Here is a 22,166-nt window from a genome sequence, read left to right on the forward strand (position 1 = left end):
CAACATTTCAAACCCGCATTCAACAAAAACAGCCTTCAGAAAATATTTTTTTACGAAACTCTGTCTTTTGGCGACTTGATTAAAGTTAAGTGAAAACAAAAAATCGTGAAATCTGGAAGAAAGTTAGAAGAAACCGGCGACAACTTAGAAAACAAAAATATGTGGTAAAGTTTGAGTTCTATTTCAAATACTAATTCGGATATCGCGTTTTCAATTAGATCATCTTCGTTCTACGCATACCAGAATTATCTATTTACAAATTGGCTAAAGCTAATTATCCTTGCAATATCCGGCTACCGAATTATTCATCTTTCATATCAAGGTTTTTATATCATCCAAAATTGGATTTATTTCTGGCCAGAGTACAAAAGGTATATACGCAAAAGCTTGGAGTTTCGATGTAAAGTCTACGTTGGAGCCCCAGACCTTTTAAGAGAGCATTATCAAGCATTTCAATTAAGTGCCTTAAATTTTGCCGCAGACTTTTTTAAAGAGATTGGCCATTTTGTCAAGGCAAGAATGTCAAACGACAGCGTCAGTGGTTCGTGTGTTGGCGTTTCTGCACCAAGATATCTTTCCATCCTCACTACGACAGTGTCTTTAGGTCTTACACTAGTAACTGTTCCAGGAAACTCTCTGATATGTTACGCCATTCTGAAAGATCCATTCCACGAGCTACGAACCCCGTTCACTTTTCTGATTCTAAGTCTCGCGATGACAGACCTCTTGGTTGGAATCTTAATGGATCCGATATCGACAGTATTCCATCTTAGCGAAGCACTCAAAATAGACCTCGTAGATATTCGGGTCCTCCACATATCTTACTTCATTCTGTCGACAGCTTCGATCCTCTCTTTAGGTGCATTGACAATCGACAGATACGTTGCTGTGATCTACCCTCTGAAATACAAAAGCTATTTGTCTACAAAGAAGTGTATCTATCTATCCTTGGTTATTTGGCTGGTATCGATAGGACTTAGTATGGTTTATTTTAAATTTGGGTATATATTTTACTCTTTAATTTTCGCCAGTACCGCTGTTCTTCTAACTTTTCTGGTACTATTGTTCGTCTATGTCAGCATCTTCAATCGTCTTCGTAAACAGGTAAGGTCATTAAGCCGTCAAAGAGCTTCGAGCACACAAGCAAACAGAGTGAATAAAAAGAAAATCTCCAGTTTAAAATGGGAAGCGAAGGTTACAAAGGCTTTGGTACTAGTCTTACTCGCCTATATTCTCTGCTTCGCTCCAGCATGCATCATTATTTACGTCCTAAACTTTTGTACGAAATGCACCTGCGAATTTATTCACTGGCTTAGAGACTTGCAGTTTGTAATTGTCCTACTAAACTCTGCGATTAACCCTTATTTGTACGCTTGGCGTATGCCGCAGTTCAAAAAAGTTTTATTTAAGTTTTGTACGTGGCTTAGATCAAGCAAGATTGATTCCTGTGAAGTGCCAGGGACGACGTCCAAAGGGGACAACTTGAAAATGGAAACCGATGAAGAAAATTCACAACGCTTGAAGAGAGAAGAAGGAAGCAAAAATGTCACTGTTACTGTAAGCATCACTTTGTGAGAAAAGGGAACTGGCCAAGATAGCAAATGAACACACTGGGTATTTAGAATATAATAAAAGACGATTCCGAATCAGTGTTCTTTCCGCGCAATTCAAAAAGAAATACAAGGAGAAAGAAAGGAGGAGGAAGAGAAGAACAAGGAGAAGAACAAGAAGAACAAGGAGAAGAACAAGAAGAACAAGAAGAACAAGAAGAACAAGAAGAACAAGAAGAACAAGAAGAACAAGAAGAACAAGAAGAACAAGAAGAACAAGAAGAACAAGAAGAACAAGAAGAACAAGAAGAACAAGAAGAACAAGAGGAACAAGAAGAACAAGAAGAACAAGAAGAACAAGAAGAACAAGAAGAACAAGAAGAACAAGAAGAACAAGAAGAACAAGAAGACCACTTCTTGGGTGCAATCTTTTCTCATTTCAGACTACGTCGTGTCATTTCCCTAGAGTATCATTTCTTTGTTTATAGGTTGTGCATGGGAAGACAAATGAATATGGATATTTTCAAGAGAGTGACAAGTTCACTAAAATACTAGCAAAATCTCTGAAGAATACATGATTTTGTTCAAAACCGCATGCATGTCGTCATCAAGAAAGAAATAATACTCGAGGAAAAGAAAATGACTAATCCTATAATAACCTCTAATAGTAAAACGTTAAATACTCTTTGATTCCAAAATTTGTTGATGTATTTTACAGTATATTTGTCTTGTGGGGACCTTGTGGACATAATTATACTTTGCTGGTAAATTTACATAAACAACTTAAGAAATATATATTTAGTCAATGTTTAATAACGTTTGGCATCTAACTTGACCTAAAAAGTAAATATTACATGATGAATTGACTAAGAAATTCATTTTTTTACGACAGAAGTTCGGAACATACGAACCCCTTGAAAAGGTTTTACGCAGAAATTGTTGCCATGGTTACGTTAATCAATCATAAAACCATCGGATTACGTTCAACTTATGAAACTATTATGTACATATTGACTGAGTTAGGTCGGGCCGTACGGGAAAATATTTGGCTCGAGGTATTGCCGTACAAATGACCGAGAGCAGCGAGGTACGTACAAATGACCGAGAGCCAAATATTTTCTCGTACGGCCCGACCTAACTCAGTCAATAAGCATTTTATCATATGACCCTCACGAAAATAAAAATAATTAAAAAATAGAAAGCGCGCGGTTTCATGCAGGGCCGGACGGGTTTTTCCGGCCCGCTTACGTCGACCCGTCCGGCCTCCATTACGTGACTTTTTCTAATGGTTTTATTAGAGCGCGCGAGCAGGACCGTACGGGTCATATGATAAAAAGGTTATTATTTTTAAATCATAAAGTTGTGTAGTTTAAAGTATGTTATTCCTAGTAGTAGTCAGAAAGACCCGGTTTTTGTTTTGTTTTGTTTTGTTTTTGTTTTTGTTTTGTTTTGTTTTGTTTTTGTTTTTGTTTTTGTTTTGTTTTTGTTTTGTTTTTGTTTTGTTTTGTTTTGTTTTGTTTTGTTTTGTTGGTTTTTTTTTTTTGTTTTTTTTTTTTTTGTTTCGTTTTGTTTTGTTTTTGTTTTGTTTTGTTTTGTTTTTGTTTTGTTTTGTTTTGTTTTGTTTCTTTTTTGTTTTTTTTGTTTTTTTTGTTTTGTTGTTTTTTTTCTTCTCCCTATTGTTATCTCATTATAAGATTGTTGTATTAATTTTAGTTCGTATTTATTGTGTATTTATTGTATTTATTTTCTAATTTCCGCTTTTGCTATTTATTATTTATATTGTAAAATAGACGTAAGCCCCCTTGTTAAGTCTCGTTGCTTTTGGGGCAAATGTTATGATAAATATGTTTAAATAAAATTAAAAAAAAAAAAAAGCCCCTCACCCCACCCCCCTCATAAATCGTGAGATAGCAACTCTTCAGTCCCAAAGGGTGTTGCTACACAGGGCTGGCAACATTCAATGCACATCTGTCTGTCATAATCTGAACTCAAACCTCTTGTGTGGTGGTGGGGGGTATTTTTGATAGAATTTCAAGTGTTTTAGTTGTTTCCTATTTAGAACTGGTCACCCTGTGTTGTTGCCCTATGACAGGGGCGACAAAAATTAATCGCTAAAATAAATCAGAAAATGATCTTAATAAATTAACTTTCAGCAGAAAAACATAGAACTTTGGATAACAAATCCTTTCATAAAGAAAAAGTAATAAAAATATTTCTAGAATAAATTGCCTTTTTTCGTTGTTGACCCGGAAGTCCTTTTTTCATACGAAGTATAGGTTGCTATCAATGACGTCACTTCCTGTACTAGCTTCTTTTTTAATGGCTCGTAGAATCCTGGAGGTTGTTTTGATTGTTTTCTGGTTTCATGTCGTAGAAAGAGTCAAATAGTTTGAGGACTTCTTTTGACATGTTTTGACATAACATACGCTAGTTGCCCCTCAGTCCTGAGTCAACTCCATAACGTCACGTGATAGAGCAAGCAAAGACGTCACACTTTTAGGTGTGTCTTTTGAAAAACCTTTATACTTCATGTATCTAATTTTTATTTTTATTTTCCCACTTGTTTCTACGATGAGTCGCAATATGACAGATTACACGAAGTATGTATCTACTTTCTGAGCAAACATGTTGAGTCGAGTCGAGAAGTTTATATCGAGGAAAATATCACAGTATTTGTGAATTGTGTGGCTTTGAACATGGCTTAAAATACATTCAGGTAAGTTGTGAATGTTTAAGGATAGGAATAGGAACATATCTAATATATTGTAGACGAGAGAAGATCTTGTCTGATGTTGTATTTTGTTTCAATTTTCTTCAAATAGTCATGCATAAAATTTAATTCCGATCTTCCAAGATCGCTTAAAATTCTTTACATCCTTACATAATGATTTGAAATACAGCTATATTAATAAGATAATTGATAGATGGAAAATGTAAGCAAAAGGAATTGGAATAGTAACATGTACAAATGTCGGAGCAACTTCAGAATACCCGGCCAAGCACCTTATTTTAGTAATTGGAAACGACGCAATAAGAATAGAAGAACAATCTGAACAATAGGGGATTAATGTATACATATTTTTTAATGAAAAAACGTTATCATATGCCAGAGCAACGAGTTTTATCCTACGCTCTGACGCAGACTACAAGTCTAGAAATATCATTTTCCTCAAGCTTTTGCCACTGTCCATGCGAAGAGAATTGGCAGACATCTTTGAGCGTTTATATCCCTTCCAAACGTACAAGGAGAGCAAATATGGGACCACTTTATAACTTTTTTATATTTAAGACTGAGACCTTTGCTTCATCTTACTTCAATCGTGTGGTTCCCTTATGGAATGATCTGCCGGCTGAGCTCAGGCAAGCTCTCTCTGCACCGTCCTTCAAGCGCTTACTTGTTAGTCATTATGATGACAAATGTTTGTCTTCCTTTGAGACCACTAATACCTGTTCTTGGGTGACGAAATGCCGTTGCTCCAACTGTAGGGCTAAGCCATTTTTTCCATTTCTTGATTTTAGTTGCAGACTATCCTATAGGTGGAATGTCACCTTTTATTTTGCGATATTGGGGAGCAAATTATTGAACTGTTAATCATGAATTTGTGTGACGTTGAAAGCACGGTCGATTTGCTGTTTACCGAGGTTCTCTTCTCAAAGATAAAATAAGCCATCTTTTTCGTACTCTAATTATGTCAAACACAACATTTATTTATTGCTGGAAGCATTCATGAAGGTCCCGAACGATTTAGTAACATTTTGCGGGGAAGACAATGTTCTTTCATGAGTGTTTTTAGCGCTGTTATGTGTTCAGACTTTGCCAAACTGCAATCGAACACTGGACTGCCGCCACCGCCCATATACACTGAGGCAAACGAAACAAAACAGTCGGCCATTGACGCACGTAATATATCACACCGATTACCCACTGAGACAAAACATAATCATTACCTATTTGTGACAAATGCTGATCTACCTATTGTGGTAGAGCTCAGAGAGCTCAGTGAGGCACAAATCAAAACAAATAACAACCATCACGCGTGATGAGTCTGAAAAGGAGGCTCCACACTTCACTTGCATTATACAACAGCTAGTTTATGGCTTTCATCATAATTCCAAGAACTCTGAATCATCTACGCAAACAATTTATGCAGAACTATCTATTGAGTCAGAAATTTCGCTTCGCCAAAAAGTTAAGATTCGTCCCTATTCTATTGACCTAAAAATAAGATTTCATGGTATTTGAGAATGAATTAATGTGAAATTTCAATACTAATTTGAATTACTGATTGATTTCCCACGAAAATTTGCAGTGATTTGTGATATTGTAAAGCATATTTGTATATGTTTTCCAAAATTTGAAACAGTTTAACTAAATCTTTCATGTTGTACTTTAATAATGCTAGTTGTTGACCCGGAAGTCCTTTTTTCATACGCAGATGAGTAGGTTGCTATCAATGACGTCACTTCCTGTACTAGCTTCGTTTTTAATGGCTCGTAGAATCCTGGAGGTTGTTTTGATTGTTTTCTGGTTTCATGTCGTAGAAAGAGTCAAATACAATAGTTTGAGGACTTCTTTTGACATGTTTTGACATAACATACGCTAGTTGCCCCTCAGTCCTGAGTCAACTCCATAACGTCACGTGATAGAGCAAGAAAAGACGTCACACTTTTAGGTGTGTCTTTTGAAAAACCTCCATACTTCATGAATCTAATTTTTAATGTTCTTTTCCCACTTGTTTCTACGATGAGTCGCAATATGACAGATTACACGAAGTATGTATCTACTTTCTGACCAGACATGTTGAGTCGAGTCGAGTAGATAAGTTTATCGAGGAAAATATCACAGTATTTGTGAATTGTGTGGCTTTGAACATGGCTTAAAATACATTCAGGTAAGTTGTGAATGTTTAAGGATAGGAATAGGAACATATCTAATATATTGTAGACGAGAGAAGATCTTGTCTGATGTTGTATTTTGTTTCAATTTTCTTCAAATAGTCATGCATAAAATTTAATTCCGATCTTCCAAGATCGCTTAAAATTCTTTACATCCTTACATAATGATTTGAAATACAGCTATATTAATAAGATAATTGATAGATGGAAAATGTAAGCAAAAGGAATTGGAATAGTAACATGTACAAATGTCGGAGCAACTTCAGAATACCCGGCCAAGCACCTTATTTTAGTAATTGGAAACGACGCAATAAGAATAGAAGAACAATCTGAACAATAGGGGATTAATGTATACATATTTTTTAATGAAAAAACGTTATCATATGCCAGAGCAACGAGTTTTATCCTACGCTCTGACGCAGTCTACAAGTCTAGAAATATCATTTTCCTCAAGCTTTTGCCACTGTCCATGCGAAGAGAATTGGCAGACATCTTTGAGCGTTTATATCCCTTCCAAACGTACAAGGAGAGCAAATATGGGACCACTTTATAACTTTTTTATATTTAAGACTGAGACCTTTGCTTCATCTTACTTCAATCGTGTGGTTCCCTTATGGAATGATCTGCCGGCTGAGCTCAAGCAAGCTCTCTCTGCACCGTCCTTCAAGCGCTTACTTGTTAGTCATTATGATGACAAATGTTTGTCTTCCTTTGAGACCACTAATACCTGTTCTTGGGTGACGAAATGCCGCTGCTCCAATCGTAGGGCTTAGCCATTTTTTTTCCTTTCTTGATTTTAGTTGGAGACCATCCTATAGGTGGAATGTCACCTGTCTAGTTCTCCGCAACAGTTTAATTGTTGGAAGCTTAATAAATAAATAAATAAATAATTTTGCGATATTGGGCGAACAACCTATTGAACTGTTAATAAACTTATTGTTATGGCACTATAGTGATCTTTTTATTGAAAAAAATATTTGTTTGATATAATAAAACACCTATTGGATTCCTCCTCGTCCATTATGCTAGATATTTAAGTCTCGACTTCAATATTCTGTCATCTAAGTAAACTCCTTTTTCCGAGATATCAAATACATTATAATGTCACGTCTATCAATCAATATAGAAGAGCAAAAATAGAGAACAAAATAAACTATAAGTGGAGAGGGATTAGTACCAGTATTGTAATTGGAGGGGGTCGGGGGGTAGTTGCGGATGATCGTTTATTTATGGCTTTCATCATAACTTCTAAGAACTCTGAAACATCTCCGCAAACAATTTATGCAGAACTATCTATCTATTGAGGTAAGATTCGTCCTTATTCTATGACCTAAAAATAAGATTTCATGATATTTGAAAATGAATTAATGTGAAATTTCGATACTAATTTGAATTACTGTTCAAATTACTGGTTCATTTCCCTCGAAAATTTATAGAGCGGTTTTGTGACATTATAAAGTATATTTTGGAGGCACGGAAAGGATTGAACAGCATTTTTGAAAATTTTAGAGTAGTGTCTGCTAGCGAATTTTGGACAATTTTATTCTCGCTTACTTCAGTCGCAAAACTAGTGCGTCAATTTAGGACTGTTCGTTCAGTGGGTCTTATCATGAATTTGTGTGACGTTAAAGCACGGTCGATTTGCTGTTTACCGAGGTTCTCTTCTAAAAGATAAAATAAGCCATCTTTTTCGTGCTCTAATTATGTCAAACACAAACTTATTTATTGCTGGAAGCATTCATGAAGGTCCCGAACGATTTAGTAACATTTTGCGGGGAAGACAATGTTCTTTCATGAGTTTTTTTAGCGCTGTTATGCGCTCAGACTTTGCCAATCGAACACTGGACTGCCGCCACCGCCCATATACACTGAGGCAAACGAAACAAAACAGTCGGCCATTGACGCACGTAATATATCACACCGATTACCCACTGAGACAAAACATAATCATTACCTATTTGTGACAAATGCTTATCTACCTATTGTGGTAGAGCTCAGAGAGCTCAGTGAGGCACAAATCAAAACAAATAACAACCATCACGCGTGACGAGTCTGAAAAGGAGGCTCCACACTTCACTTGCATTATACAACAGCTAGTTTATGGCTTTCATCATAATTCCAAGAACTCTGAATCATCTCCGCTAACAATTTATGCAGAACTATCTATTGAGTCAGAAATTTCGCTTCGCTAAAAGGTAAGATTCGTCCTTATTCTATTGACCTAAAAATAAGATTTCATGGTATTTGAGAATGAATTAATGTGAAATTTCAATACTAATTTGAATTACTGATTGATTTCCCACGAAAATTTGCAGTGATTTGTGATATTGTAAAGCATATTTGTATATGTTTTCCAAAATTTGAAACAGTTTAACTAAATCTTTCATGTTGTACTTTAATAATGCTAGATTCTAACAGTGTATTTTATTTTAAGATTTTCAAAGTGTTTAGCCTATTACGGCCGAAAATCAAACAGTGCTATTTTTAGTTTTAGGCTTTTTCCCCTCATCAGGTTTTTTTTTTCTGAAATTTTCAGAATATTATCATCTAGTACAAATGCAGCCTGTGCATAAATGTAATTGGGAAATCAAGGGCAGAAAAAAAGTTATGACTCTGCTTTATAATTCGACCCAAAATTTAAAAAATCGCACTGTAGAAACTTTACCATTGAATGGATTGCTTTGACTGAAGTTTTCACGTCTCGTTTTCCAAGTATTGCGGATAAACCTTTCGAAAATCAACATCAACTTTTAAAAACTTGATAAATAAAGAATGATTTACTAATGAAATATGAGATTTTCGCTATTTTCTTCAAAACGACTAAAGACTAAAGTTTTTTCTTTAAACTTCCTACATCAATGGCCCAGAACTTCATCTAGATTGTAGTGAAATTTCTACAACTTGTCCTATCCAAACTTCGGAGAAAACGTTTTTTAAAGTGAAGTATCATATCGCTTCAAAAACAATGGGATATAATTTCTGAAATATTTAGGCTCAAATATTTAAGTGAATTCGAAATGTTATTTTTGAGTCGGGTTTGAGTAGATATGAAATGAGAGTTCTGCAACATGAGGAGCGAGGAGCCGGCGGAGCCAGGCTACCCCCCACAATTTTTACTGACTGCCACAATTAATTCAGGAACGAAAGAGAGAAGACCTCGTTTTTAAAATTCTTGTTGAATCACTTATTAGGAATAAAAGTAGTATACAAATAGGAATTCTGCATCACGGGCCCCGTCGGGCTGCCCTGGGCCCGTAGGGGAGGGGGCGTTCTACAACATCGAGGCTCGAGTTCCCTTCTGAGCAAAAGGGGGTTATTTTTAGGGGGTACTTTTCATCCTCCCTCGGATTCGGCCGGATGACGTCATGGTTTATTTTGATCATCGTTCGTCTGTATTTTATAGTCACGAAGTAGTTCACTATCGACATAATGAAAAAAAATTCCCTCATTATGTTTAATTTGCGTCACAGTTCCATTTGTTATTCCTAATTTATTCTATGTCTTCAGATTGATGGTAAGTGCGGTTTTTTTGTTCACTTGATCTTTTGGTCTGCGTGATTCAGTTGGATTCGCCTCACTGCAACTGTCGCTGCAATATACGCATGCAATTAATGAATAAACGTCATGCATCATGAGAAATTTCATTATATTATATTTATTTCGATCTCGTATTTGTAAGAAATGTTTGACGGTATTTTAGTTATACTCAAAATTTTCTAAGTCGCCCAAAATCGTAAATTACGGCCTCGATTCTGCAGTTTGCGGTTTCTCTGCTCGGGTAGAAGATCATATAGACAATGACTATCATCAGACGTGAATTTGTTAAACTTGCTTTATTGTTCATCATTAAATGTTCCAGTTATCAATCAACTGATTACATCTATTGAAATTCATTACCAGCCTTCAATGAAGGGCTATCTGATTGCTCTTGGTTTTCCATCATCAGCACATATTTCTATAGAACTAACACTTGCCATTCAGCTCAAGTAAAGAAATCACACTAGACCTAGCTGAAATAAAGTTTAGTAAAAGTAACTGTGTAAGAAATTTAGAAATCATAAAAGCATTAATTATCATTACTTTTGTACTTCCTTGCTTAGTGATGGCCTCGGCAAGCTGGTGCAAAGAAACAGATGAAAAGATCAACTACACCAAGCTTTGTAGGTTGCTAGTCGATGGAGGCACACAAGCAGTTTGTTCTGTATTTGATGGTAAATATCCACCATATTTATTGAAAGCCTTCTTAAATGCTTACAAGACAACACTACAAAAGCTGAAGAAACCAAAAGGGAATGTACTGAATAACGAGCAATGGGACAAACTGTATCCACCAAATGGGAGCGACCCTCAATCTAAAGACTTTGATATCACTCTACTGTTTGTTCTTCTAAGAAATATTTGTGGACTTGCACCACCAGCATATGGATGGGATGTCTTACCACCTGTAGCAGACAACTCACTAGAGGCTAACCTTGCCAGGATAAAGTACTACAGAAACAATGCAATAGCACACAAACCAAATACTGACATCAATGATGATGACTTTGAAAAACACTGGCAAGATATCTCATCTGCTCTCCTATCACTGGGACTGAGTCAAGATGACATAGATGATTTGAAGTCTGCTTCTTTGGGAGTGAAAGACTACAAGCAGTTACTCAACGATTGGTATATATCAGATAAGGATGTCAAAACACAGCTACAGGATCTGAAGTCACACACAGCAGACCTTAAGTCAGACACAGCAGACCTCAAGTCAGACACAGCAGTCCTCAAGTCAGACACAGCAGACCTCAAGTCAGACACAGCAGACCTCAAGTCAGACACAGCAAATATTAAGGACAAAGTAGATGACGTCTGGAATGTGTGTATCGAAGCACGACAAATCAATCAACAGATCCAAGAGCTGGCTATTTCCGACTTTAGACCAGAAATAAATACAAAATGTAAGGTTTTCCACCCAAACACTCGCCAGTGGATTCTAGGTAAAGTCAAATCCCATGTTGACAGTGACCAACCAGACTCGCGTATAATGCTAATCACCGCTGGTCCAGGTATGGGCAAATCATCTCTTGCTGCTAAGATCTGTCAGACATACAAGGATCTTGGATGTCTTGCAGGATGTCACTTCTTTCAGTTCAGTAACTCTACTAGAAACAATCCAAGGTTGATGCTGCAGTCCATAGCAAGGCAGATGTGTGGCACTGTTACTGGTTATCGAGAGGCCTTAGAAAACAAACTGCGAACAGATTTGGGTAAGAAGGTTTCCGAGATGAACTGTGAGGAACTGTTAACCATTTTGCTGGAGGAACCATTGTGTAACGTGGAACAAAAAGACTCTCACTTGGTTGTTGTTATAGATGCTCTAGACGAGTGTTCGCATGATCCAAAAGATGAACTACTAAAGACATTAAGGAAAAAACTGTCATGCTTCCCTTCATGGCTTCGATTTATTCTAACCAGTAGACCATCAACAAATACCTCTGCAATTGGTTCAATTGTTGCTGTACAAATGAGACCAGAAGATCAATCTAATATCAAAGATCTTAAAACATTTTTGAGCTTCGAGCTTAAAGCCCTCTATCCACAATGCGAAAATGACGACAATGCAAATCTTGTAAAGAACCTAGTGGAAATGACAAAAGGTTTGTTCTTAGTGGCTTTCTTTGTCATCGACTATTTGAAAAGAGAAAATGTTGCATCACCGGAGAAAGTTTTGCAGCTGTTTCCTAATGGGATCTCATCAGTGTATGAGGATTATTTCTCTCGTCTTAAAGGAGTATTACTACCTTACCTATCAGAGAAGGCAGGGTTCTACAAGATGCTTGAAGCTGTTGTGGCAACCGAAAACCCTTTGCCAAAGAACATGTTTTACAATATTCTTTGTCTCAAGAGCGAGCGTGAAGTCCCACGCGAAGAGAAAATGAAAAGAAAAGATGCGTTGAACTCACTACATTGGTTGTTTCCTGTTGAGGGGGATCACGTGACAGCATTTCACAAGTCAGTATTTGATTGGTTGATCCTTCAAGAAGATGAAGAACATGACTTCAGTGTTCGTGTAGAAGACGGGGAAGAAGTACTTGCCAGTCAGTGTAATGATGTCTTGGGTGACATACGAAACGGAAAAAAAGATCTGGACAAACCATTGTATCTTACAGACAGCGAGAAGTATGCTCTAAGATTTCTTTGCCACCTTCTAGGTAAACGCTCATCAATAGTCAAAGAAGATAAGTATGGATTCTTTTCTAACATTTACCTCCTGACTGCATTAAATATTGGAAACACCATTATTGGCAATCATGAAGACATATCTAGTCCTTTATATGAAATACGTGAATGTTTTACAATGTGTTTTCCTTCGTACAGCCGTTTTCACCTCCCTTCTTGCCGCTTTTTTCGTGACATTTCATTTGGTCGTTACCTTGCATTCGTTCATCAAGCTGCGCATGCGAAGGGATTAAGTCTAGAAACACCGCCAAAACCACTTTTTCCTTATTTTGATGAGATTTTAATGCAGACTACAAAGTCCACACACGGTGTACTAGAGTATCTACTTAAATGTAAGGATGGGTTTATAGCTGTTTTCCTATATTGTTCAGTTACACTGTCAACTGCAGTATATACGTTCCACCTTGATGGGCGCCTTATCACGTCGAAATCCTTTCCTGGCAAAAGGCTCATAACCACCTCACCGAGCATCAACTTCATCCTTGTTGCCCAAAAAGATGGGAACAAGATTGAGTTATTAGACGCAACAACATTTGAAGTGATCAGTCAATACAAGTTTCCCCATGATGCAATGCAAACATGTCACGTGTTTGGAAACCATCAGGGTTGCTTCGTTGTCATCAAGGGCTGTCATGACAACAAGGTCTATGTCATTGAAGGACTAACGGGACATTTACATAACATCATTACAGTGAGTGAAGATAGTACTGTAATGGACGTTAGCTGCAAAGGCCATATTGTGGTGACAAGAACATGGAAACGCGACGAGCCAGAAAATGTAAATACCTTTACCACTAAAGATGGTGAAGTAGAGATGATGAATTGGAGGATTGAGAATATTCTGTCCGGTATTCAGACACCACCTAAAGAGAACAATATCTACAACTACCGAGAAATGCTACTATATCACTATGACAGGACAAAGCAGCCCATTTCCGTGTACCCACTACTAGAAAAGATATGCATTTGTATGTCACACTATCCGGTCCGTCCTTATTTAGTAGTATAGGGGATGGGGGTTCCAGCGCAACGACAACCGGAGGATTACCCGCCTAAAGTACCCCCCTCGATTCGTACCGCGATTACCCGCATCCCGTGTTTATGTAAAATATGTTAGTCTATATATGGAGTGCGAAGATTGTAAGAGAATTTTTAAGAAAGAAGCGGATTTGAAAAAGCATTTGAAAATGAAGACGAAGTGTATGAGCAGTTATAATTGTGGATGTGGTAAGAAGTTTGAGACTAAGGTTAAATTGTTTTGGCATTGTCAGGACTGTGAGTACGACTACGACGACCTAAAAAGTGCTTGGTATTAGGTATAAAATATTTCCTATTATATAGATGGAATCCCAAAGCAACTTCAGCACGGTGTCAATACCCGGTAACGGTGAGATTGACGTTAGACAGTTTTGGCGTCAGTCAGAAAGGAAGGTTAAAAGGACTCTTCGAAAAGGCATAGAAGAATTAGGAGCCCTGAAAGCGAGTATAATGGTAGAAGTAAGTTTGTCAAAAGACGAGGTAATGACGGCAGCAATGTTGCGATCGAAGTCGTTAGTGATATTAGAGTCCACGAATCTGGGTAGGTCACTCAGCGAAGCCTTAGAAGCAATAATGGAGTCGCTGTCTAACTACACGAAAGAAGGATCGGGTTGGACAGTAGAGGAGGTTGAAGGAATAGAGATAAGTATGGCCAGGTACGTACCCATACGAGGGGGGAGTTACGTACCGCTACCAACGTGGGTAGAAAGGAAGAAAGCCATAGTGAACGTAAAGAATGACGACAACCGCTGCTTTATGTGGGCAATACGATCCGCACTGTATCCAGTAGATAAGGATCCCTGTAGGACAAGCAAGTACCCAACAGATGATTTAGAGTGGGACGGTGTGGAATTTCCCATGCAGTTGATAGACATCCCCATATTTGAGGAAATAAACGATTTAGCAATTAACGTTTACGGAGTCAGAGACCAAACGATAGTACCACTAGTGTTGTCAAAGAGTAAAGGAGAACGAATACACCTTTTCTACCACGGCGGACATTATTCGTGGGTTAAACACATTAGCAGACTATTTTACAGACACACCAAACACAAAGGTAAGAAATACTTCTGTGATTGCTGCTTATTATCCTTTACCAGCGTTAAAGCTCTAAAGGATCACAACGAAATATGTCGCGGAGTCGAAGAAGTGGCGCAACGGATCCAGATGCCCACAGATAAGAACCTAGCGTACTCAGACCATCAAAAGCAGATGCAGGTGCCTTACGTGATATATGCAGACTTTGAAGCGTTGATAACTAAGGAAGAGCAGAAAAGTGGTGCCACGGATAAGGTGGGATTACACGAGATCTGCTCCTTTGGTTACATAGTAGTCAGATCAGATGGTAAGGCCGACCCTCCTGTAATTTACCGAGGTAAGAACGCAGCTAATGAGTTTCTAGAAGCATTGCGAGAAGAGGAGGAAGAGATAAGAGAACAATTAAGACACCCAAAGAAGATGGTATTTACCAAAGAGAACCAGGAGGCTTTTACCAAGGCAAAGAAATGCCACATTTGTCAACATACGCTTCTCCAGTTTGGAAGACGAGCCAAGAAAGCGTGGGATGAAGATGGAAAGTATTTAGGAGAAGCTCATTTTAAATGCGGGAAGTATGCTAAGAAGGGGGAAAAGCCGGGAAAGCCCTCCACGCACTGCATTCACTGCCACAAAGCATTTGTTGAGGATTTCTATGTGGATAAGGTTAGGGATCACTGCCACATCACAAGTAAATACAGAGGTGCGGCTCATTGGAAATGCAATATAAACTTCAAAGTAAATCCAGACATGGAGATTCCGGTGTTCTTTCACAACCTCCGCGGTTACGACTCCCATTTGCTACTACAAGGAACAGACGGCTCCGACGTCAAATGCATACCCAACAACAAAGAGCGCTACATGTCCGTAACTGTGGGCAAGCTGAAGTTCTTAGACTCGCAGCAGTTCATGGCGGACTCCTTAGCAAACTTGGTTAAATACAACACGGAGTTCCCCATTTCCAGTCAATACGGCGCGGAAAGGAAAGGAGTCTACCCATACGAATACATGGACTCCTGGGAGCGATTCGAAGAGCCCCTACCACCCAAAGAGAGATTCTACAGCACCCTAAACGAGTCTGGTATAAAGGACGAGGAGTACCAGCATGCGTTAGATGTGTGGGAAAAGTACTCCTGTGAGAATATGGGAGAATACCACGACATCTACCTACGTTCAGACGTAGTGCTGCTCGCAGATGTTTTCCAAAGCTTTCGAAAGATGGCAATGGAATACTACGGGTTGGATCCAGCGAACTTCTACACGGCTCCTGGGCTTAGTTGGAGTGCGCTCCTAAAGAAGACAAACGCGCAACTGGATCTCCTAACGGAATACGACATGTACCGCTTTATGGAAGACGGTATCCGCGGCGGTGTTTGCGGACCCAGCAGACGATACGCAAAAGCGAACAATCCCACGGTGGAGTACGACCCGGAGAAGCCAACCACATACATCTTCTACTTAGACGCAAACAACCTCTACGGTTGGGCAATGTCACAGTACTTACCTGTACGCGACTTCGAATGGGATCCAGTGAAGCCGATAGACTTCTACATGCAGGTAGGAAAGGAGGAAGACAAGGGTTACGTTTTAGAAGTGGATCTGGAGTACCCAGAGCACTTGCACGACGAACACAATGAGTTCCCCTTAGCACCAGAAGCGATAGAGATACCATTTAAGCAGCTAAGTCCGTTGCAGAGGGAAATGTGCCCTGGTTACAAACCGTACAGGAAACTAACTATGAACCTGATGGATAAGAAGAAGTATGTGGTGCATTACCGCAACCTGCAGTTCTATGTGCGCCACGGCTTACGCGTGAAGAAGATCCATCGCGTTTTGAAGTTCACGCAGGAACCCTGGATGCGCCCCTACATTGACTTTAACACACAAAAGCGTACGCACGCAAAGAATGACTTCGAAAAGAACCTGTTTAAACTAATGAACAATAGCGTATTTGGTAAGACAATGGAGAACATCCGCAAGCGCGTAAGCATAAAGATAGCCAGCACCAGAGAGGAAGCAGAAGCATACGTATCACAGCCTGGATTCGTTAGATACGTAGAAATGTTAAACTTCTACGTGATTCACATGAAGAAAGCGAATCTATTCCTGAATAAACCCGTATACACGGGGTTTACAGTGTTAGACCTATCAAAGCTGCTCATGTATGAGTTTTACTACGACAAGCTAAAACCGAAATACGGTGATAAGTGCCGCCTCTTATACACCGACACCGATTCCTTGATACTAGAGGTGCAGACGGAAGACATTTACGAAGACTGTGTTCCCGACATCAATGAATACGATACCAGCGATTACCCACGCGACCACTTTCTTTACTCCCCTAAAAACAAGAAAGTAATCGGGAAAATGAAGGACGAGATGAAAGGAAAACCCATCGTGGAATACGTGGGCCTGAAACCCAAGATGTACAGCGTGCTAAAGCTGGACGGTGTAGAAAAGAAAGCTAAAGGCGTAAAAAAATACGTGGTTAAGAAGGACATTACGCACGAGTCCTACCTCAACGTATTACGAACACGCAAGGAACAGCGGCATAAGATGAACAGCCTGCGCAGCTATGGTCATCAGATACATAACGTCACGCAGGAGAAGGTGTCACTGTCTGCATTTGACGGTAAGCGATGGATGTGTGATGATGGTATCCATACGATAGCATTCGGACATCACACGATAAGCAGTTCTTCTTTGACGAACCCACGCGTGGGACCATCATGAAGATAATACAAGATGGGCTGACCCTTCTTAGCTATTACGCTTCGGATCTGGTAAGTTTCCAAAGACCAATTAGGATCCGTAGCTCTTTTGGATCCTCCTTCTAATTCACCCGGCTCATAGAGATATCGAACCGTGACATCGCCTAATTTCTTTTCCTGGGGGAAGACCGCCCTCGAACTTCTGACGAAGGACTTGTGTTCCACGTATTTCTTTTTTATGGCATCCTTGGGTTTTATCCCCGTAGCCCTGGCCGCCTCGTTGTTCAAAGCCGCGACGACCTGGGGGAGCCTCTGAGTCCATTCCCTGTTGCGTTTGGAGGGATCTTCCAGCTCTTTCCAATACTGGTACCCAAAGAGACGCTCGGCCAGGGTCTTATTGAATCTTTCGACAATGCTCTGACCCCTGTGGTACTCAGCTTCAGCTCTCCTAATCTTGGTGTCGTGGTCTTTCAGGGTCTTAGTAACCACGCCCATGAACTCCGTCCCCGCATCCACTTGCAGCAGCTTAGGCCATTTCAAGACGCGCTTATAAATCCTATCTAGGGCTTCTGCGACTTCCCCAGAATCCTTGCTGGTTATGGGTTCGGTGTCCTTGTATCTGCTTGCGATATCAACTACGGTCAAAGCGTATCTATAGGTCTTTCTTCGCACCTTGTCGTGCGGTAAGAAAAGCAAATCCGCCTGATGAACTTCATTGGGGGTATTTACGGTGAAGCTGGGCCTGGGAATGTACTTAGGCACGGGAAGATAAACCTGCCAGAGGGTTTGTTTTCTTAACCAATTCTTAGCCGTTTCATCTGATACCCTGGCCGCGGTCGCGAGTTTCTTGATGGCCGACGCTCCTTTCCAATAGCCTTCAGGTCCATAGTAAATCCTTTTGAGTTTGTCCTCAGTTCGACCCATTATATGAATTCCAAAACAAGATTGATCTTACGTCCGTTAAAATCCACCGTCTCTCCGTCCACTTTAATGGTGATGTTTATGCTTTCTACCAAATTAGACAAATCATAGCTCAAAGAAATGGGAGTGTATTCTTCTGAGTCAAATGGATTACCTTTGGGTAGAAACTTGGACATAAGAGAAGACTTTTCTCCATTGTTGTAACTATGAACCAAGTCGCAATAGACTTCGTAAGAGGATGCGACTTTCCATTTCACATCATATGTACTGCCGCTATTTATCGTGGTACTAGTAAGGCCCAGGAGTTCTACCAATGAACTGTCCTTTAAATTAGCGCTTCCACTATTTTTCTTGAATTTCATTTCATGGGGTAATCCTGTGGTAAGAGTATATCCATGCTTTGCTAGCTCCTTAGCCAGTGTTATAGGGGTGTAATGGGAATCTGGTATTTTTGGTTTGGTGCCGGAAGTTCCGATGACAAAGCCATTAATTAAATTATACCAAGAATTGTACAAAGAGCAACTAACCAACCTTACCTTACAGGCTTTGATGGGGGGATTCAGATAAGTGGTAAAGTTATTCTTGTCGCTTTCCAAAAAGACGATCATATATTACAGGGGACAAGTCCCCTTCGTTAGAGCAGATACGCCAAGGCCACGCCTCCCACCAGCCCTGCGACTCCTACAAAGACCAACTCATTGTCTTTTTGTTTCTTAGAAGGCTGGTAGTAATTCTTGAACTGAGGCTTTCTTAACCCCGTTAATGCCGCGGGGTGTGCTTGCGCATAAAGTTTGAAGGCGTAGTCTGTGTTTTCGAAGTTCTTATCCGCCTGCATCTTGTCTTGGTAATTCTTGTCCAACCAATCCCTGTAAGCTTGTCTTTTTTCATTCCAAGCCGCCACGTCTCGCTGATATTTCTCCAGCGCTAAGTCGTGTCTCTTCCTTTCGGCGACTAAGTCTCCGCTTTTGTCGCCTCTAACTAATCTATCCAAATACTGACCACCATAATTAGCTCCAGTGAATGCTAAAGCTGCAATAACTCCACCTGCGACTAGGCTAACCATTTATACATTAGGTAGGTACTTTTCCTTCCGTAGGTAATCCTTTACCATGATAGCCCCGCCAACGGCAGCGGTCATCTTAGCAAAATTAGCGAAGCTCTTGCTTGGGTCTTCAGTAAAGTCTTCTTTGAGCACTTTCTTACCTACCCAACCAATACCCGCAACGATGGAAGTAATGATAGCTGCCTCTTCAACAGTTTTCAATAACGCGGTTGACATTATATTACAGAGCGAGAAGGAAAATCTAGGTCGCCGCGGGTGATAAATTTACTCCATTTCAGGGATCTTACTTTTTCTAACCTCCACAGGTGCGTGCACGGGCGCGTGATATGTTGGTGGTTCTACTTTTGGCTTTGCTGCCCGCCATTGTAAGTAAAGGCTGCCTGCTGCTATAGCAACTCCTAACGCGCCAATGACGTACCCAGGATTAATGAAGGATTCTTCTTCTTTCTCTTCCACCTTTTCTTCTTTTTTGGCTTTGTTCTTTTTATTCATCTCCGCGAGCTTCTTTCCGGCAGCGACTCTGCCCGGAGATTTAGCCTTGGTAATCTTGGTATCTTCTACGGGTGGTTGTTCTTCGGTGCCACTCATCTTATATTAAGGGACTTGAAGGACTTGACAAGTAACTTGATGACGACTTGACAATGACTTACGGACGACTTGACAACGACTTGACTAAGTACTTGAGGCGACTTGACAACGACTTGACTAAGTACTTGAGGCGACTTGATCATCAGCAAGTGCCGCCTGGAAGACCTTTTCGACTTCTCTGTCCTTCTTGAAGTCCTTCCAAGATGTTCCGAAGGAACCTAGTACCTCCTTCAAGTCGACATGCTGAGCTACGTGAAGTGCCGCAGAGGCGACTGCCATTAACTTACCGCACTTCAAAGACAACCACCCACAGGTTATCTTAAGTTCTTGGGCGATAACGTAGTCCTCGCTAATGTCCTTCCGCAGTTGCTCCACGTCGTCTATAGGCAGTGCAAGTCCAAGCAATTTAGTCGCAAGTCGGATAGCGGAGTCTGCGACGGCGTCCGTGGTCTTACTTGCAAGGGCGGCCTCGTACCTCTTATGGAACTTCTTAACTTCCTCTTCTGACAACTTATTAACTTGCTCATGGGTAAGTTCCTTGCCTATCATTTCTTTACACTTCCCAGAAGACACGAGGATGTTAAGTTGTTCCTTGAGGTTACTTTCATCTAACTGTGTGGGGACTTCATCTAAGAGCTGCTCGATATCCATATACATTAGGAATCATAGATTCCAACCGTGTAGGGAAACCTCAAAGAGAAGATCATCTTGGAATGTTGGTGCGTTTTTAGGTGCCGCATGTATTCGTGTAACTGTTCCTTGGATATCTCACCGCCGTAGTCGCTTAAGATGGTTTCCAGGTCAGACTTACTTGGAGTATAAAATACGACAAGTGAACCTATGTTTTCCCTAAAGGGTTTAGAGACGCTGGTAAGCTGCTGGGAAAGCAACCAAACGCTGATATTGTCATGCCTACCGCTGAAAGCGAGCTTAACGAGCTCGGAGGTGCGCTTTTTTACGTCGTCCCCGCAGGCGATGTCATCCAGTATGAGCAAGGTTTGCGTATCTTTAGGGAATTGTTTGTGCCAGAACTTCAAATGGCTGGATAACTCGTTAGGGTCTAAAATATCTACGAAGAAGTCGTCGTCTTTCACTCCTATACCCGTCCAGGTGCGGTTATTCACGTAGGTGGGGCATAATAGCACTATGTAGTCGAAGCGGTATCTAAAGGGTCCTAATAGCTGCTCTACCACGAACTGCGTTTTGCCGCAGCCGGTGGGTCCTACGATCAGAGCGTTACAAGGAATATGGTTCGGATCCATTATATATACGATGGACCCAGTGGACGCAGTTAGAAGGATTGCCACCGACGCAAAAGATAAAAGAGACACCATAGAAATGCAAAGGGAGGAGATCGATCGGTTAAAGGAGCGCGTGCAGGAGTTGTACGATGAAATGTGCGGTCTGAAGCGTGCAGAAAGGTTTGGCGCGCTGATAACGATGGTAACGTGGGCTAAGGAGTCCGTTAAGGACTTCGTGCGATATCCTCCATAGGGTATTAATATATGGACTGCATTACGTGTGAACTACCTGCCGACTGCATTACCCCTCCTAAAACACCGATACCCAAACCGTGTAAAAAATACACCTGCCTTCATCGTAATAAGGTATTCCCCGAAGAATCCTTTGTTGGGCATTGGTGTCCCGCGGATCCTAAAGCACAGCGAACTTTAGCTGACACCTACAAAGAGGATCTGCAAGGTGGTTTCGAATAAGGTCTTCTTATTTATTGTTAATTTGTTAAAGTAAGATAAGAGGTTTAAAAGGAGTCTTAATAATTATTGTTAAGACCTTCTCACAGGCATTTAACAAAACAACAAGAAATAATAGATCCTATCCTAAAACCTTCTTACAGGGTTTAACAAAATAACAATAAAAAATAAGGTATGTATAATGGAGTGCATGCAATGTAATAAATCTTTCAGCAGTAAGCAGCGACTGCAATACCATCTTTCCAAAAAGGTTTGTCAAAAGACCGTAAGCACCCTTTGCGGTGACTGCGGTCGAGAGCTGTCCACCCTCCAAGCCTTACAATATCACCGCGACAACAGGGTCTGTCTTAGGAACTGCTGCCGCCGCTGTGATGAGCCCTTCTTTGAAGAGAACTGGCATAAGTACCGCTGCCGCCGTTACCAC

General features: G+C 40.2%; 3 protein-coding genes across 5 annotated transcripts in view; all 3 read left to right on the plus strand.

The window, feature by feature from the left end:
- Positions 1 to 22,166, plus strand: part of LOC116289738 (uncharacterized) — a 147,410-nt gene that overhangs the window by 65,674 nt on the left and 59,570 nt on the right. The gene's annotated exons all lie outside the window — the stretch shown is intronic.
- Positions 506 to 2,157, plus strand: LOC116290861 (melanocortin receptor 5). Its single transcript, XM_031697975.2, has one exon. The coding sequence runs from the start codon at positions 520 to 522 to the stop codon at positions 1,573 to 1,575; it is 1,056 nt and encodes a 351-aa protein (XP_031553835.2). The 5' UTR covers positions 506 to 519; the 3' UTR covers positions 1,576 to 2,157.
- LOC116294505 (uncharacterized) lies at positions 6,398 to 13,815 on the plus strand. 3 transcript variants are annotated; one of them, XM_089038426.1, is made up of 2 exons: positions 6,398 to 6,442; positions 10,547 to 13,815. In XM_089038426.1, exon 2 carries the CDS (start codon positions 10,549 to 10,551, stop codon positions 13,681 to 13,683), a length of 3,135 nt encoding a protein of 1,044 aa, XP_088894552.1. In that variant the 5' UTR covers positions 6,398 to 6,442; positions 10,547 to 10,548; the 3' UTR covers positions 13,684 to 13,815. The 3 variants fall into 3 exon arrangements, with proteins under 3 accessions (XP_088894552.1, XP_088894550.1, XP_088894551.1); XM_089038424.1 differs by lacking the exon at positions 6,398 to 6,442 and adding an exon at positions 7,702 to 7,751; XM_089038425.1 differs by lacking the exon at positions 6,398 to 6,442 and adding an exon at positions 8,434 to 8,641.

Source organism: Actinia tenebrosa, unplaced genomic scaffold, assembly GCF_029948245.1.
Source record: "Actinia tenebrosa isolate PJP-AT-01 unplaced genomic scaffold, QUT_ActTen_1.0 PGA_scaffold5__44_contigs__length_20552954, whole genome shotgun sequence".
Lineage (NCBI taxonomy): Eukaryota > Metazoa > Cnidaria > Anthozoa > Actiniaria > Actiniidae > Actinia > Actinia tenebrosa.